Source organism: Pimephales promelas, chromosome 21 (genome assembly GCF_988280905.1).
Source record: "Pimephales promelas chromosome 21, fPimPro1.hap1.1, whole genome shotgun sequence".
NCBI lineage: Eukaryota > Metazoa > Chordata > Actinopteri > Cypriniformes > Leuciscidae > Pimephales > Pimephales promelas.
In genome coordinates, this window is record NC_142789.1 from 3,076,821 (window position 1) to 3,096,884 (window position 20,064).

At 40.6% G+C, this 20,064-nt stretch overlaps 1 protein-coding gene across 1 annotated transcript; it reads left to right on the top strand.

The window, feature by feature from the left end:
* Nucleotides 1-10,551: 10,551 nt before the first annotated feature.
* On the top strand, nt 10,552-12,753 carry LOC120473471 (uncharacterized). Its single transcript, XM_089125082.1, has 7 exons — nt 10,552-10,659; nt 10,891-10,990; nt 11,082-11,159; nt 11,275-11,334; nt 11,846-11,918; nt 12,003-12,109; nt 12,200-12,753. The coding sequence occupies exons 1-7, from the start codon at nt 10,630-10,632 to the stop codon at nt 12,235-12,237; spliced, it is 486 nt and encodes a 161-aa protein (XP_088981208.1). The 5' UTR covers nt 10,552-10,629; the 3' UTR covers nt 12,238-12,753.
* The last annotated feature ends 7,311 nt before the right edge of the window (nt 12,754-20,064 follow it).

A 20,064-nucleotide genomic window follows, 5' to 3' on the forward strand; every position in this document is an offset into this window, starting at 1 on the left:
GTTACTTTTGTATGAATCAAATCTTCAGCTCTCAGATTCTGTCAATTTTATTAAGAAATTCATGCCGAGCCAAAGCTTCACGTCACGCCTGCCGGGGGATATAGGTCTCCGCTTGGGCCTCCCGAAGGGCCCCACCATGGCCCCCTGAGGGGTCGTCGCCGCCACGACCGCCCATGGGGTCGTCTCCGCCATGGCCACCCAAAGGGGCATCTCTGCCATGGCCCCCTGAACAACCGGATCCGCCCTGGAGGCTTCCTGCTCCGGTTTGGCCCCCCTACAGGGGGCGTAATGTTGCATGTGTGTCCTGTGTTTCCCCAGTTCTTTGTGTGTTTGGTTCAGTCCTGTTTCCAGTTTTCCCGCTCCTCGTTTGTGTTCAGTCCCATCTCCTGTGTCTAGTTACTTTACCCCAGCTGTGCCTTGTTCCTAGCCTGGCAAGCCAGACCTATCAAGATGTTAGGTCTGGGAACTCACAATCGGCATACCTCAATCCGGGGGGCGGGACAAAAGGTTGTCTTTCAATATCCCTCTGGACGCAATAGGATAGCGCTAACCAACCAGAGCAATAAATGGCTGTGGCTGAGTGAGTCATGAGTGAGTCCCATGCGTTTTCCCCATGGTTTTCTCTCCAGCGTAAAACCATGCTACTAGTCCAAAAGCTACTGGTCCATTACCTGGTGTTGTGAAAATTCAGCGGATAAGGCACAGTAAAAAGTGTACAGTGTTACTAAACACCAATATCATACTGTACATCTCGCAAGTTATTTTGGTAAAAATGACATGTAACCAAATTCAAGGTTATTTAGGTTAGAAGTGGGTTACTCATAACCTAAAGCTAACCGCTAAAGTGGACGAAACCCACAATAAGGTGCGCTATCAAGAACGTTGAACTTGAAAAGGAGATTAAGGAACTGTGGGCTGAAAACATGTCTGAAAGAAAACTTGATGAAATACAACAGTTCTTGGAATCTCAAGCTAAAAGTGGTCCCAGAGCATGATGGAGAACACGCGAAAAGCATGACTGTGACGAGCAGGGCGAGGCCGAGGGCCATGAGAGAACGGCACATGGCCGGTGGCGTGATTAATGATGAGCGCCACCTGCGTGACACACCCGTCTTGGATCTCTCACGGAGGTGTTTCGACACAAATGTAGCAAGGTTTGTTGTTATGGGAAGTAGGAAACGGGAACTGGCGAACGTTCAAAAACTTAAAAAAAATAAACAAATAAAAAATGAAAGTAAAAGCGGCAGCCACACACAGCCGACTGCCGCACACACACAATAAAACATAAATAAAACACAATACAGTCCTGGTCCTCTCTCGTCCTTCACTGTCGAAGCTCCTCCGTGAGAGGTATGAAACTGGTGTGTCAGATACCAGACGATGAATAAGGGTCTTATCTAGCAAAACGATCGGTCATTTAAAAAAATAAATAAAAAAGTTTAAGTTTTATAAGCACAAATGCTCGCCTTGCTCTGTTCTGTGATGAGCGTTTGTGACTCTCCTGTTCGAACTCGTTCATCAAAATGAAAAAATCTTTTTTCGAGTCATGACTCGAAGGGTCCTAGATAAGACCCTTATTCATCGTCTGGTGTTGTTTAAAGCCCTTTGAAGCTGCACTGAAACTCTCATTTGGATCTTGAACCGTTTGGTTCCCAGTAAAGTCCATTATATGGAGAAAATCCTGGAATGTTTTCATCAAAAACCTTAATTTCTTTTCGACTGAAGAAAGAAAGACATGGACATCTTGGATGACATGGGGGTGAGTAAATTATCAGCAAAAGTTTTTTTTAAAAATGAACTACTCCTTTAAATTGTAAAAAAACATGGAAATCAATATGTGGCGGTCAGCGCTAATAATGTGGTGGGCTGCCACTAATAAATGTATGGGAAACACTGTACCAGTTATAACTCAGATAATCATAGCTATTTTAATACCCCCGTCTCCCTCTTTGTTAGGAAACCTTAACATTTTTATTTTAAAAAATTGCATTTGCACCCAAGGTCAGGTTATACCCCAGAGCTCAACAACCTGCTCATCACCTTAACTTTCACTGTATTTGTAATGCCATATTATCCAGTAAACACAAATAAACAAACAGAACGGAAGTTAACTTTGGGCCAGCTCATCACAATGGCAACGCGTCTGATGAAAGCGTCTATAAGTTGAAAATAAACACAACTTGAACACAAACTTGTAAGGCGTGGCATGGAGATGAAACTCACAGCAGTGGACTACTGATGAGCAACCCCTGAACCAATGAGGACGTAAGATATGAACAAAGAGCCCAACCAAACACCAGCCTTACTTGTGTTGTCCCTTTCTTTAAAGAGTGTCTCCAGAGGCCCAACCCTAACACCACAAAAACTATAGAAATAGCCTTTATTGTCATTGCACTGTGGAGGAACAACTATCCTTGCTTGCACCACGCTAAAAACAAGAAACAACGTGCATCAGGACAAAAGACAAAACAGGTTAAAAAATAAGCGATGTTCTCTCATTAACAAAGAGTCCTGAAGGATGGTGGAGAAGAGGCGGGCCAGGACCGTGTGCAATGAGGTCTTGGTCATGGTGATACTCAGGGCAAAGTTCATGGTATGGATGTTATTCGATCTGCTTCATCAATGTTTGCGGCGGCCATATTGTTGACATAGAAACCACAGAAACTGTCAGTCTGTCAATTGACAAGTGAGGTAGCGTCGGCATTATCCATGGTATTATCACTGTTTTTTTCCTTTTTTTAAACAGCGTGATGGTGTTGTGTGATACACGGTAACAACAGCAGTAAGAACCATGGAGTTAGTTTTTATTCGATTAAGTTACGGACTGTCAGAAAACGTGAACAGGGTTGAGACAGCGCAGGTGAGGTTAGCTAGGATAAATAGGCTAAACTTTTTAGCCAACTCCCCACAGAAAAGTCTGTTCCAGTGTTGAAGTACTCGAGACTCGGACTCGGTCTCGAGACCATATTTTAATGGTCTTGGTCTTGTCATGGACTCGTGTGCATTTGGACTCGGAATTGACTCGTACTCGAACATTTTTTTTTTTTAGGACTCTGACTTATTCCTGAGTCCACTCGAGTTCAATTCAAAATATTTTTCATGATTATTAATGTATGTTAATAAAATATTTCTTTATATTGATTGACGCCCAGTGATTGGTGATTTTCTAGTGTGCAACTGCGCATGACAAATTGTAATAAAATTACTTTTAACACCACTTACTATGTGGCCTTTTTACCCTAAACTGATCATATTTTTTTAAACTCTAAGTAAATTCAGTAAAAAAACAAAGGATTTCTCTAAGTAAATAAAAGTAAATTAGGTAATCAACCCTCACTGGTCTCGGTCTCGACTCGGACTCAACCGTCTTTGGTCTCGGTCTCGACTCGGACTCGACTCTCTCTGGTCTCGGTCTTGACTCGGGCTCGACCCTCTTTGGTCTCGGTCTCGACTCGGCCTCGACTCTCTTTGGTCTCGGTCTCGACTCGGACTCGACCCTCTCTGGTCTCGGTCTCGACTCGGACTCGACTTTCTCTGGACTCGGTCTTGACTCGGACTCGACTCTCTCTGGTCTCGGTCTCGACTCGGACTCGAGTGAGGTTGTCTCGACTACAACACTGGTCTGTTCCCATCATTTTACCTCAGGTTTCACACATAGTCCGTGTGCAATGCGTGTGCTGTGCGTAAACGGTTCAGAAGCAGGACGCGCTATAGTGCTTTATATGCTGCGTTTACAGTGCATAACTGATCCGCAGCTGTACCACAAACACCCCGGTACTTTTATTTTAACACATACTCATTATTTCAACAATGTAAGCCAATTATTCCATCATGCATTACTTCTATATATTAAGTTGCTCAAGCAAGTGCTCAAATATGTAACAATCTACTTATATTAAAATCACAAACTTTTTAAATGAAAACTTAAAATTGACAAAAACAACCGACTCTCATTAGTCTGACTTCGTCATACTCATATTCAAGAGAGAATATGAGTCTGAAACACCTCCATTGGGCTTTGATTATGAGACGTGTCGTAACCGAACCAGGAAAAAAAAACCCCTCTACACTCAATTGGATAGTCGGTTACAACCAATCAGAGCGACGCAGTAAGTCAACTCCTTTGCATAGCGCAGTTTTCAAATACAGAACGTAGCCTAACTTTATTTATTTTAGAAGTTAAATAACGAGTGTTACTTCTTTTACTTACTTTTCCGTGAGTGCGACCAAAGGAGAAACCACAACGACCACAGGCTTTTCATTACGTCCCATCTTCTTAGCGACCGTCAGAGCCAGCTGATAAGTCACTTTTCCCGAATCATGTTGGAAGGACGCCAAAAATATCTTTCCGATCGACAAATGCCTTGATTGCAGTTCTCTGTTTGTCTATTAAAATGAATGCGCTGTTGATTTATTTTACAACAGACGCGACAGCGGAATCTATACATCTCAATTCTCCAGCTGCAGTCATCAGACTCTGAGGGAAAACAGTTAGCGCTCTTTGATAACGTGATGATTACGTCCCTGCAGATCATCTGTCCATCATCGAATAAAGCCCGCCCTGGCAATTTGATTGGCCCGTTCATTTTTTGCCTGATCATAATTACTCCTCAATGGATCGAGTCCAGACCGAACTTCCCGACCAAAAAATATTGTGGGCGGAGTTCGGGCTGGCATCTAGGCTAGACTCTCATGCCTTTTCTTTTGCACTTACATTTTAATACAACAAATCTTGCATGTCACAAAGAACTTGTTTTTCCACCTCCACGAATGAGACGAGTGTCGTTCATTATGTTGCCTTGTTGAGGAAAATTGTAGTTTGTATGTTATACAGATACTGTATGATAGAGATAGTTATAAATATCCGGATAGGTTACGGCTGGCAATAAGGACGGATCTTTACTTAATGCTATTATTTGATTTTAATGTGGGTCCACACACCAAGATGAAGATGAAGATGAAGCTCCCCCTCAACTCAAATCTGCGCACAGCTTGGGGCAGCAGGACAGATGTCATGGCAACAATATGGCCGCGGTTAGCTACTTCAGGTGTTTGCAAATAAGATCTATATTTCATGACTTAAACGCTGGTACAACAGAATATCTTGATTGTGGAGCATTGGTGGAACTAGACTGTAAAACAGGGGTCTTAACCCTGGTCCTTGAGGGCCACTGTCCTGCAGAGTTTAGCTCCAACCTTGATCAAACTGTCCAACCTGTGATTCCCTTGCCCCTCATGAGCTCCTTAAGCCTAGTTCTCATCATTTTAAGCCCGATTTTCAAATCGTTGAGCTCGCCGACAGGTCAGGGTGTTATCGTGTGCAAATCGTTTAGCGGGCGGTGAACGCTCGGCAATCTGTTAGTATGAAAAAGCCAACAATGCATCAAAGACGCTCGCAGACACCTTGCAGACGTGTCGTCGAGCCCAGAAAAATATCTAGAATGCTAGATATCCAGAGCTGTCGCATGACTCAACCTCACATGATGTCATGAGCTACAGCCAATCAGAGCAAGGCATGGGTAGAGGTCACCGGGTAAATCTTGTTTTTTCTTTTTGTGCATTTTTTTCTCTCAGCGCAAACAGTTTGCAGCACTAGTTTTTGTCTGACGTCCACAGTCGCGTGTTGTGTTCTTCGTCTTCTTCCCTGGGTATTGGCGTGCGTGCTGTTTGGCATCATTTCCAGTTCGCTTTATCGCGTGATTTTTTGTGACAAAACGTGGTTTGTAGACAAGATAGAATCGTTGGGTGAAAGAGTTGTCAACTCATGTGGTGTGTTACCTCCTGTTGTGGATCACGTTGTGTCGTGTGGTGTGAACGGCTCAACAACTTAAACACTCCGGATTTCACAGAAAGCAAAGCATGTAGTGTGAACCGCACAGTTCAGCCCGACGTTTTAAAATCATGTAGTGTGAACAAGGCTTTAGCTTGTTCGACTTGAACAGGCGCTGCACAGACCGATCGTGATCACGAATGACATCAATGTACCGCAAGAGGGCATAGAAAGTAGACAACTCATTATGCTTTTGAAGTGCTCTCGCGGTACTTTGAAATCATAAACCGATCGATCTGTGCAGTGCCGGCTCAAGTCAAACAAGCCTCTTGTGTCATGTCCTGACTGGTTCGTTTAATTGACCTATCAGTAAACCCCACAATATTCTGTTTTGCTCGGTAGCTCGATCCGGTTAGTCATCACGAGGTAGGCATTTATGTTATTTAGCTATGCGTGAAATGCACGAATCGGTAGGTGGGGCTAAACCAGCCGTGTTGAAGTAGGTGTTGATCTTCTTCTGCGGGGGTGGTGTTTTATCCTCTTTGACGTCATAGTTCCCCACTTTGAAAAACGAGTCGTTTGCTGAGGCTGGTGTCAATAAAAGCTTTTACTGGACTAACAAGGACGTTTTCAGTTCTGAAACTTACAGGATATTCTTATAATATGATGAACTCTTACACTCTTAAAAAAAAGGTTCTTCAGCGGTTCTTCAGGGGTTCTTTGCAGTGGTCACGGTGCTATATAGTACCACTACCATTTAAAGAACCTGTTAAGCCCAGTTTGGTTCTTCAGCGGTTCTTCAGTGGTTCTCTGGGGTGGTTAAGATGCTCTATGGCATCTCTTATGGTTCTACATAGCACCATTGGACAAAGATGCCACTTAAAGTGGTTCCCCTATGATTACAAGCCAATGAACCACTTTTATTGCCATTTAGCACCATTTTTGTTTAGAGTGTAGATGTCAAAAGCTCAAGGAAAATTTGATTTCTCAGTTCATCACCCCTTTAAGTATGTTGTCTTGAAGAGGATTCTCTTTTTTCTGTCTTTATCTTTACCTCCTGATTTGGACTCGTTCTTGACTTTGACTTTAAACTCTTTGGTCTTTACTTGGTCTCAACCAGTCCTGGTCTTGGACTCGACAAAGGAGGACTTGACTACAGCCCTGCTGAAACATCTGAAACGCTTTCAATACTAATTTTCTGCAGAATAGATACATGATTACTTTGCTTTCTAACTCTCTCATCCCTCCGACAGTGAGTTGACACACAAACCCCCCACTCACAATTAAGATGGGACACATTTTTGAGTGTCACATTATCGCAGATTTTGCGATCACAGCCAAAGTGCGCCACATAAAGCTGCCTCCCAGTACTAAATTGTGTCCTTTTTTGGTGCTTATTGCACTTAAACAGTCAAATACACACAATAATGTCAAAATCTCGGTCTTGGCGAGTATTCACTTAAGAAAGAAAATGCATGTGTAACAGCATAATGGATCTGTGAGTCAGGTCTTAAAGTTACAACAGCCTAATATACCTGCTGCCAAATTGTGTAGATATTAAAAATATCTATATGACAGTATTTCCCCATGGCATTGATGTCAAAACTATGGCTAGTGAAAACTGAAAATGCTAATCATCAGCATGAAGACAGCATCTATATGAGCAACCGAGGATTGGTTCAATATTATAAATGAAACCTTTACTACAATTTCAGTTTTCACAAAGCAAAGGCGTTAAAAACAGGCAAATTATGTATGTAAGGTAATAAAATGGCAAAGGTTTTTTTTTAATTAAAAAAATATTCTGTTTTGATTCTTTATGCAAGACACAATGGTTTAGAAAAAAAAGTCATTCATATACTGCATTTTGCTATAACAGCAAAATTATAACCTCACTTGTACCGGAAGTTGACAATTAAACCATATCATAATCTTACAAGTTAATCATATGAGCTTTAAACACTCTGGTAATATTTAACAAAAGTGATACTAACACTGAGACCAGTGCTGTTGCTACGTGTCGTTGCTAGGCCTATTGTCAACAAAAAGAAAACTTGGCAAACAGGAATCATGTGTAAGGGCAAATGCTGATAGCAATCTGTCCAAATCTCAATCTCAATAGTCCAGTAACTTCTTTTAGGTTTCTAACTTTAAACATGGGACCAGAAACTGCTAAAACAAAGGAGATTGAGAAACTTTCTAATTTAATCTGAATTTAAAGAAATCCCCAAAAATAATACTTACCCTGGTTCCAAGGCTTAAACTACTTTGTACTAACATCCATTTGTGTGCTCTTTTAACTGAAAGCAACTTGCACGGATCTTAAAACATGTCAGTGACATTTTGTCTCAAGATGCACACCAGAAATGTTTTTTTTCTAAGGCACGTTATTAAAGCTAATTAAACTAAGCTTCTGGCTTAATCCTGGCTTAATCTAAGCCCTATGTAAAACCAGGCCTTAGAGGCTCGAATCATATCAGACTAGATCCCTGTAGCAAGCAAATTCACTTCAATGATTTAATATACACTCACTGGCCACTTTATTAGTTACACCTGTACAATAGCTCATTAACGCAAATATCTAATCAACAATCACATGGCAGCAACTCAATGAATTTAGTTTATTCTCAATTGAATTTATTTGTGGACATGGGGTGAGTCTCAATCGGCTCCCTAGTTCAGTAATCAGGGCACTGATCAGGGAGACGTCCATTTTAAGGGCTTTCTCAAATTGCAAAATCCCTCTTGTGCACTGGAACGTTTGCTCCCTGAAAAATCACACAGTGCACCACAAACACCAGGGTGCACCGATGCTCATTAAATTCGCTTACCGCAAATTATTTCACATTTCTAGTCATTTCATAGTCATTTTTAGATTTTACGTCAACCGCATCGTGATGTGCGGCGGCAATAGAGGCTACATACACTTTGAGGGTGGAGGGAGACAGCCTTCGCTCCAACCCTTCTTTCAAAAAGGAAAGCACAGTATCAATCGAACATCTTCGGGGTCTTCTCGGTGAGAAGAACACCACCCAACGAACAGGTTTTACTGTAGAGCGTAAGAGGGTGCTCTCGCAGAAGTGATGGCGTCTACGATAGCTTGTAGATCACCTTCCGTCCAGGGACCAGACATGGAGTTTCCAGAGGTCTGGATACGGGTGCCATACGTTACACTGTCCCTGAGAAAGCAGGTCCTTTATCAAAGGAATGGGCCACGGAAAGGCTGTCGAGAGGTGCATCAGTTCGTCGAACCAGGTCCAGTTGGGCGAATAAGGGGCAACTACCAATACCTGCTCCTTTGCACAGTGTCTGTGTGAGAAGGCTCACTGGGGGAAACATATACTTGTGTAGGCCCCGGGGCCAGCCAGTGCATCCATGTTGAGGGTCCCCTCGGTCAGGGAATTAAACAACTGGCAATGGTACAAATTTAGGAGAGGCAAACAGATCTATCTGTGCGGCCCCGAAGTGGTACCAGATCCGCTGGGGGATGGATTCTCCACTCTCCCAGGGCCACAGGCTGTCCTCTTTGGTCTCGGTCTGGACTCGGACTCGACCCTCTTTGGTCTCGGTCTGGACTCGGACTCGACCCTCTTTGGTCTCGGTCTGGACTCGGACTCGACCCTCTTTGGTCTCGGTCTCGACTTGGACTCGATCCTCTTTGGTCTCGGTCTCGACTCGGGCTCGACTCTCTTTGGTCTCGGTCTCGACTCGGGCTCGACTCTCTTTAGTCTCGGTCTCGACTCGGGCTCGACTCTCTTTGGTCTCGGTCTCGACTCGGGCTCGACTCTCTTTGGTCTCGGTCTCGACTCGGGCTCGACTCTCTTTGGTCTCGGTCTCGACTCGGGCTCGACTCTCTTTGGTCTCGGTCTCGACTCGGGCTCGACTCTCTTTAGTCTCGGTCTCGACTCGGGCTCGACTCTCTTTGGTCTCGGTCTCGACTCGGACTCGACTCTCTTTGGTCTCGGTCTCGACTCGGGCTCGACTCTCTTTGGTCTCGGTCTTGACTCGGGCTCGATCCTCTTTGGTCTCGGTCTCGACTCGGGCTCGACTCTCTTTGGTCTCGGTCTCGACTTGGACTCGATCCTCTTTGATCTCGGTCTCGACTCGGACTCGACCCTCTTTGGTCTCGGTCTCGACTTGGACTCGACCCTCTTTGGTCTCGGTCTCGACTTGGACTCGATCCTCTTTGATCTCGGTCTCGACTCGGACTCGACCCTCTTTGGTCTCGGTCTCGACTTGGACTCGATCCTCTATGGTCTCGGTTTCGACTCGGACTCGATCCTCTATGGTCTCGGTCTCGACTCGGACTTGAGTGAGCTGGTCTCGAGTACAACACTGGCTGAAGCAGTCTCATTTAAATCAAACACAGTGGCGTTACTGTGGCTGCGGATGCCATATGCCCCAGTAGCCTCTGAAAAGGTTTCAGTCCTGCTCTTATTGGTATTTAAGCAGTTCAATACTGACCGAACACAGTCCTCTGTGAGGTGTGCCATCTGGTGGACTGAGTCCAGCTCTATACCAAGATAAGAGATCCTCTGCACAGGGTCGAGTTTGCTCTTTTCATCCACAAGGTGGACCTACTAAAGTGATGCCAGAAAGTGTATGTACATACTACATAAAATATACAAATGAGATGACACGCCTGCTCGCATACCTTTCAGTTAAACACGGTTAATCTCTGACATAGATTACCTTCATATGAAAGACCAATGGTAATAAAAGTGGTTTACAGGATCTCCTAGAGGCCACACCTTCAATGCGTCATTGTTTCAGGCTGGTTAAAAGCAGAGAGTCGAGTATAAAGGATTTACAGACGGCACTGGTGAGAAACACTTGTTTCTACTTGCCTACAACTTACAATGAAGCAAACAGACAGCAAACACATTTTGGTAAGTGTTAGCACTGTTTCATCTGCGAGCTAAACATTTTAACTAGAGTGAAAAAGTTGAAATATGATAAAGTAACCATTACCAAGCATGTGAAATATGATGTTTTCACTGAATGACTAAAAGGGATTTTGTTCATGTTTTCTACATGTTTTTCTACATGTTTTTTTTGCCTTGAACTGTTTCTTATCCCAGATTTAGACATGTAATTTGAGAGTTTTCTCATAACTCTAGGTGATATTTGTGGGGGTGCTCAGTACTCTATGTGTCGAAACATGCCCAAAGAACCATTTCCAACTTCCAGATTCGCTGTGCTGCCCTAACTGCCCTGAAGGTGAGCTCCACTGACTAAATAATAAATACATCTGAATAGATTGCAGTGACCACTGTTATTCACTAAATAATCATTCAATGCAAATCTACAGGTTGGTATGTTACCAAGAACTGCTCCAAAAGAGCCGGAGACTACACTGTGGACTGTAGAATATGCCGCAGATGTGAAGGTATGTAAAATCTGTTTCACCCCTGTTTACATGACTGAGGCTGTTCATTTCAAGACTGGGCTGTTCATTTCAATTCTGCAATTTTGAGAATACAATCCTTTTTCTTAACCTACAGAAACTGGACAGATAACTGTTTCCAAATGCACGCAGTTCGCAGACACGCAGTGTGCCAATGGTGAGAATAATACTACATTTCTTTTGAAATGTTTCTTTAGTACAAATTGGTTTGCAAATTTACAAAGTGCGTAAAGGGGTGGATGAAAACATGAGATGGGAGGAAAAAACTATTTTTGAAAACTTTCCCAAGAAACTCTGAATTCGGTCGTGAAAGCACTGAAATATAGATTTTCCTCCCACTTGAATCATAATATCTTCATAGTTTTATGCAAAACTTTTACAAGTGTACAACAAAAATTCCTCGGGGGAACAAAAGTATATAATTTGTAGAGTAAACCCGTGATGCGTTGTTCTAACTGCTGCCATATTGTGTCATTTCATTCAGCCATTATATTTCATTTACTGTAGTTTTAATCACATATTCCTGCCTTTGTACTTTACATGTTTTTTCCCCCTTTTCATATACTTTCCCTTTTACCTGCTGCTTGCCTTGCAGTTGCATTTTATTTTTGTAATTTATTTTAGTTTCCATTTTCTTTCTCTTTTCTTTCTCTAATTTCCTATTGCAGACGAGCCTGTTACTACGATGGTTACTACACATCCAACACTTCCCCGCCTAGAACAACGGGGACAGATAACCTTGTGAGTTTATCTTCTGTTTTTAATCTCTTTGCTTTGTGAAAACTGAACTATATGGTAAAGGTTTTAATTTGAACCAATCCTCAGGTATGGTTGCTCATTTGTGGTAGTCGCTGTCTTCATGCTGGCTGTGATCGTGTCAATCTGCTTTATCAGAATCAGTAAATCTGGCGAATCTGATGAAAGCTCTGCAGGTAAACAAGCATTCTGCTCTTCATCTTGTACTTCTGTGAAACAAACACTAATGAAGTCTTGACCGGATGTGTGTTCATTGTGTTTTTCAGGAGAACCATTCAATATAAAAGACACAGAGACAGTCTAAAGAAAATGTTAATTCAGGAAAAGTCCGACATCATGTGGCTTATAATAAGGATTCAATGAATTTAGAAATACTGCAATACAAAGTTCTATATAGTTGGTCATAAGGTACAGATTTTTTATATTTGAAAGTCTTATTTTTCTAAGAGTCAGCACTGTGGTTTGAGTGTACTCTAAAGACACATTGAGTGCTGTATTTAAGAAGATGCTGAATGTGTATGTGCACATATGTTTATTTAGAAGCGTATCTATAGTCAGATATATCTACTTTATTTTATCATGATGCTGTGTATCATTTTTATTTTGTTACTTTTTTTTAAAAAAAGGATTCCTCTTTTTGTATCAGATATTTGTAAACTGTAAATCTAAAAACTCTAACCTCCCCAACTCAAAATGAACTGAATTTTTCAATTGGCCCAAATGAAATTCTACAAATGAAGAGTTCAGATGCAAAAGCCTCTAAGTGCCACTTGAAATTTTCTTCTAGAATGATCATTTTTATCAAGCCTGTATATTTAGGTTCAGTAATTTCACTTAAATTGCAATGAAGATTACCTATTAATTGTCATTTAAGTGAAATTACTGAACTTAAATATATAAGCTTGATAAAAATAATCATTCTAGGAGAAAATTTCAAATGGCACTTAAAAGCTTTTGCATCTGAACTCTTCAAATATAATTTTATCAATTTGCAGAATTTCTCTTGGGCCAATTGAAAAATTTAGATGTGACCAGTCCCTAGAAAATGTTTAGTTGGGAGGTTAGACATTTTTTTTTTTACAGTGCCTTTGACAGAATTTTATTTCTTTAAATAAATATATTACTGTTTATTCCTCGATGGAAGAATCTGCCGCACTTTGTATTAGGCATATCATGTAGGCTACTTGCATAAATAATGATGATAATTGTTTGGTACAATGTACTTATTGCAAAACACTTGTGCTGCTATGGGTGTGATGCAGGTAACCTTAGGTCAAGGTTTGGGTTGGTTTAATGGGTTCATATGTAAGAAGGTTAAACAGTGTCATTATAAATGGAGTTACAAATGACATGCAGGTATTTTTAAATAAAGTATTTTTTAGTAAATTGTAAACACATGGATGTAAACAATAGGTGCATTGTATCAAATGATTTATTTAAATGTTATTACACTTCTACAGGACAAACACTTGTACATATGTTGCAATCTGTTTGCATGAAAATTAAATATAGCAATGTAACAATGCAAAAGGAACTGCAATTGTGGACTTTTGTTTGTTGTGAATGTACACTGCCAAAACAAATATAAAGTTTACTCCTCATCATTTGTCTGTATGTGTGTTTTGGAAGGTAAAAGACTGCAGTAAACTGTGCTGTAGGGGTCCCTGAAAAAACCAGCAACATGATACACTGATTGGTTCACGTAGGACTCGGATGCGAGTGGTTTATTGCAGTGGTTTTCAGTCCTGGTCCTGGGGACTGATTTTGTAAGTCTCTCTAATAAACGACAATTCACAATGACGTCATAACAGTACGTTCTTCCGGGTGGCAAAAGCCGAAGTGTTCATATGGCAGCGCTAGTAAATTGCTTGGAAGGGAGACCCACCGTCAAATGTAAAAATATAATAATTATTATTTTTAAATTAAATGTAATGCGTTTTTATCATAATAATAACAACAGTTTTTAATTATATAAGTAAAAAAAATATAATAATAGGCCTACACATAATTAGGAAAATACTCTCTCATTTTTCTTGCCAAAATAACGTGCTATAGCTTATCATGGTCATTAAAGGGATACTCCACTTTTTTTGGAAGTAGGCTCATTTTACCACTCCCCCAGAGATAAACGGTTTAGTTTTACAGTTTTCGAATCCATTCAGCCATTTTTCTGATATTTAGAAGAATATCAGTAACCAGACAGTTTCTGGTCTCATTGACTTCCATTGTAGGAAGTAATGTAATTACTTTATTACATTATTACTGTATAAATATATGACCTACCCAACTTGTCCTTAAACTGTCACTGTTTACTGGGATTAATAGCATTTAGGAGTCTTCCCCTTAGCCTAGAAATCTAGACGCACCCTAGCGGCAGCAACAATTATTTTGCAGCAAAGTGTGGTCTAGCAACTCTCCAGAGACGCTTTAGCAGGAAAACTCCAACTCTGGAAGGGCCAATCACATCGTGTATAGAGTCGGCGGGCGGGCGTAACAAAATGACGCCAGAGTTGCGACGGTCAGAGCAAGCTCGGACAAATTCGGTTTGAAGTTGTTCATCCTCGAATGCGGCCGGCGCCGCGCGCGCTGTTACAAAAAAGCTGTAGTGAAACGATGAACTTGTCGTTGAGGATAAAGGCTTTACTCCGTGTCAGCGCGCGCTCTGATCATCTCCACCACTCCGCCTCCGTTTCCCTCGTAAGCTGATATTAGTATTTAAACATTTTTTTGTTCTCTATGATCTTATTTTTTTAATGACACACTACTGTGTCTTTCTCTCTCACACATATGTAGGCTAGTTATAAACTCTTTAGACTTTTAATGATAGTGTTTTATTTTTAAAGTTTGTGGGTCGTGTAAAAAATAAAAAAAATCCCTTATTTTGAGGATGTATTCCGGGAAATCTCCCTTATTTTCAATGTTCAATGTTGACAGCTGGACTGGATACGGTAAAAGTTTAATATATCAACTTGCTCCGCTGAGTACGTCACCTTCTTCGTTGCTCTGATTGGCTCTAGCGCTATCCAATTGCGTGCAGAGAGAATTTGAAAGACAACTGTTTATCCCGCCCCTCGGATTGAGCCCTGTCAATGAAGAGTTTCCAGACCTAACATCTTGGTGTAGGTCTGGTATGCCAGGCTTTCTTCCCCGACCATCCTAGGAAAAAAAATATCGCTCCCCAGATGTAGATCTACACTTTGCTTCGTTTCGCTCGGACATTTAACGGCGTATACATACACACGGAATCATTTGGACATTAATGGCGTAGACATACACGCATAAACGCGGATACACGCGGATAACTCGAAATGTGTATAACACACCACTTGACTTGAAAATTGCGTGTATGTTAAGGCCAATTTATACTTCTGCGTAGGGAGCGCGCAGTAGGTACGGCGTAGCATACGCACAAACGCGTACCATACTGAGTCTCCTCCTGAGTCTTCAGGTCTGAGTGTTCGGCCATTTCTCACGTATTTTGAATAGGCCAACAGAAATGTGTTAATTCCCCAATTTTTTTTCTTTTACTGTTGATTTCTTAGTTGCTTAAAGCCTTATAGTTTATCCTTCTGATGGGGAAAAAAAATCACTTTGTTAAAGCAAAAATACCTCTTATGGCTTTCCACTAAGCCATTGGTATTGGTAACAGGAGTGAACAAGTATTTGACAAATACAAACTCCATGAGCACAGTTGTAAGTTGCAATCTTACTGTGCACCATTGAATAAACAGAGCTTCCAATGAGCTTCCTGTGGCGTTTTATTCTTTCAGGTTCACAGCATAAAATTATGACGTCCATGGATATAGCACACACATTGTTAACAGTCCATATTGTTCCTTGAACCCAGTAAAGCATTAAACTCAGTCCAACACATTATAATCCAATAACCACAGTCAGCATGATCATTCTTGCACGGTCAGCATGGTCAAAAACTGTGTGCTTCCACTATACACACCTGTTGTCTTCTAATATACTGTTTTAGAACGCTACCCAGTGGACAAATATATAACTGCATGAAAATGGTCCCTACAATTAATATCTTAAATATTCTGCAAGGTGTAGGTAAACTTGTGAGCACTGTAGGGAAGTGTGTGTTTCAGACACTAGACTAGGTAAAGGAGGTCCCGGCAGAAGCTCAATGGCACAACCCAGTGGTCAGTGTGGAGGAAGATGGGTGGACTGAAGACATCTAGATACATAAACACAAGGGATTTTGACATGTTGATCACTCTAAGGGCTCTCAACTAAAGTGGCACAAAGTGAGACATGCAAGAAAGAACCGTGCCTTGTAGCTAAAGGATGCTGGCTGCGGATTTTGACAACACTGGCCTTTTGACTTGTCGGAGAACTGGTCAAATGGCGAAACCACAGTCACCTTTGAATCGCCTTTGATTATTATGTTATGTTATGTTATTTATGATTATATTATCACCTTTGATAATATTCTAAAGGGGCGAACAAGACGAGAGACGTGCAGGTCCATATGCAAGGCTTTATTCCAAAACATGGTCTTAGGTCATGAGTAATCCTTAGGGCAAGCCTGGGTAGATGATTGGCGAACAATATCCAACAGGGGAAAGGCAAAGAGAGATAATCCATGTAAACAGCATAAACCCAAACAAGGTACAAAGAGAGTCCAAAGAGCTCGAGTAAGGGTGAAGTAATGGAGCGAATGTGGAACAGGGGACAGGATGGAGACAAAGATCTCCACGGCGGGGCAGATGACCACCAGAGCCGGGGCAGCAGGCGGGAAAACAGTTCATAATCACGCTCTTTGGTTGAAACGGGACAGACATAGAGTGCAATCATAGATTCTGAGTTCATGATAGAAAGGGGTAAGAGTTCAACGGCAGGCTTGACATGAAGAGGGCGGCTCAGGCTCGGAAGATGAGACGTGAAGAGGCTCAGGGTGGGCAGACGTGACGTGAAGGATCGGTTGGACAGGCAGGGCGTGAAGGAGCTCAGGCTCGGTAGACGTGACGTGAAGAGTCTGTAACAGGGCAAAACGAGGATTTACAGACGGCCTCCACAGTCGCGATAAGGCAGGACAAGGATTCATAAACTGAATTTCAGAAAAATAGACGAGATCTAAATACCAAGGGCAGGGCAGGGCAGGGCAGGGCAGGGCAGGGCAGGGCAAGGCAAGGCCAATGAATTGGCTCTGTAGAGACGCTAACACTAGGGGAGTGCTAAACACAATACAATACTCAGCATCAAGGAGAGAAAGTCCAAGGCTTATAAAGAGTGTGAGATATGATAGTTTTCAGGTGTGAGCGTGATTAGTGGAATCAGCTGTGTGAGTCATCAATGCAGTGAATGATGGGGATTATAGTGAAGTGCAAGAGTTCATGCTGTGAGTGGGTGACCTCTGGTGGTGATTGACCAGAAGTGTATGGACCGGATTCATGACAAATACGACCAACAGTTTTGCAGACAAGTAGATGATAGTTCATTCTATGCTGTTGCTTCAAGGGAGTTGTGGAAATAGCCCACTTTTTGCAGCAGTTTGTGAAATTGTATAGGGCACTCTGAATTGGAGGGCTTACCTTGACAGAGACAATAAAGACTTATTTACAAATCGAGAATGGGCAAGGAAAGCTTCAACATAGGACCAGTGGTGGATGATGAAGCGGCCCGCACGGGTGGATGATGTGGATCTGGTCGGAAAACCACACAGAGGCAAGATGACAGAGAACCCAATCAATAGGGCCCAGTTGTTAAATCATAATCTGTTTGGATTTCAGATATCGGGATTGGAGGATTGGATCAAATCTTGAAAATGGGTGGTTCAAAAGAAAAAAGGGATTCTGAAATCAGATTAGATCTCAAAATCCAATCTTGGGTTTGATCTGGATCAAATCATCAGTTTGTGTTGTAGTTTTTTAGTAAGATTTATTATTTTTTATTAAAAAAAAAAAAATCTGAATTATGCAGATCCCAGCAGAAGGGTTGTTTCAGGAACAAAAAAATTATAAAACTTTTAAAAACTTTTTTTTTTCCCAGTTTTTCAAAACATTAATAAAAACTACATAGAACAGCAAAAAAATATGCACTTTAACTTTAAAACTTAAAAAAAACTGGTCCAAAATAAAAAAATAAAAAATACAACATTTGTATCATGTAAACATAGTTTTTTTATTTTTTTATTTTGCTCTTGTTTAGTTTAACAAGTAGACATTAGGCTATTAAACCTTCCGGGAGCCTATATAGTAAAGTAAAAAAAGAGATTTTGGTGGCATAAAATAATCTCCAAACAGCTGTAAATTTAAAAATATATATATATATATATATATATATATATGTTTAATTTAAAGTATTTGTTTGGTAACTACATTATCAAAATCATTAGAGATTCATTAGAGACCATTCAAAAATTATTTTCGAGCAAACACTCTTTTTCTGAGAGAATGCAAAAGCCTTGATTTTTTTCATCTTAAATCTCATATTTTTTCCATCACCATGTTCCGTTGAGCACTAGTAATCCATTTTTGGTAATCTGAAAAAGTGTGTATCTGGATCAGGGTGATCGAACGAATCAGTGTTTTTTTTTTTCTTTTATAAATGACACCGAATGGGTGACATTTCTGTCCCCAGACATTGTATAAAAATTCATGAAAATGAACTTTTCCATTGAATATAATGAATAAAATCCTTCAGAAATCTCTTGTGTGTGTGTGTGTGTGTGTGATTTTATATCCATACTATGCAGGTGTCAGGAACATATATTCATTCATCCATTAACATTTCATCAACATAAAATAACACTTAATTTGAACATTTATTCTCTCTTAATTCAACCATATGCAAAGCATGCTGGGAACAAGCACCGTCCAGTTTCAGTTAATGCAACACAAATCAATCATGTAATCCAACACAAGCGGATTAAGTAGACTTAAATTATACATATATTTAAGCAGATTGAGCACAATCAAATTAAGTTTGGGGAAAATGGCAGTTGACTCGCACTATACTGGATGTAAGGACCACCCTCTGGACCACCCTCTGGATGTAAGATGTTTTTACTAAACATTAATGGTTTGTGTTTAGGCAGCGTTAGGATTGGTAAATATAAATATATGATGTAAAGTGCACAACCTTCCTAGCCCCCCCAGCCCCATTTTGTCTTAACTTCCCCCTTTCTCCCTTCCTCTCTCTCCTTCTTTCTCTGTCCACCTCCTTCTCTGTAGGCCTAGCTACTACTAGAACATAGTAAATCACTTTAACACAGATATACATACACATACAGTACAGACACTCTCTCTCACACATAAATGGACCCTCATTCCTGTTACCCAATGTTCATTCATTCGTGTTACCTAGTGTTCATTCCTGTTACCCAATGTTCATTCCTGTTACTTAATTTCCTTTAAAAAAATAAAAATAAAAAAATAAATAAAATAAAGTTAACCGACTATTTTATCAGTTTTTTTTTTTGGTCCATCCATGTTTGGTTAAAATGAAAAACTAAAAAAAACTGATAAACTTGAGGTTTTGATCTTCTTTAATATGAAAAATTGGCTTAATATATCAGGTAGTGATTTTTTTTTATTTTTTTGTGTGTCACAAATATCAATTATTTGAACATATAACCTACAATATCTTTAAAATAAATAAAAAATATTGTGGAGAAAAACAAAGGAATTAATTGACATTGATTTTTAAATGGTATGAGTTTCGGTAAACTGTATGCGTCCATCTTTTGCTTAGAAATCTTAGGGGGGGAAAAAAATAAATAAAGTTGAGATTGACCAATACACATTTTGATTGTTAAATATGTGTAGTAGGAGATTCAGTGTTGAAACTAGTTTGATTTTGAAGTGTTATAACAAGCAAATGTTTTAATGTTTAAACTGATTTGACTGACTAAAGGATGAAATTCAGATCGATGACTAAATGATCAAATAGCCATTCATTTAATGTGTGGCGTTGATAATTTCGTACCAAATTTTTTGGACAAAAAAGTGCTGGGTCAACTTGCCAGCCCAGCGGGCATCTTTCCACATCTAATTAGGCTAATTATCATGAAAAGCTACATCTTCATGTACACCATTATCCAGGCTGAATATAGAACAACCTCTTTATACTTTATACTGGCTACATGTTCCCACATTTTTTTAAAATCCAATAACAC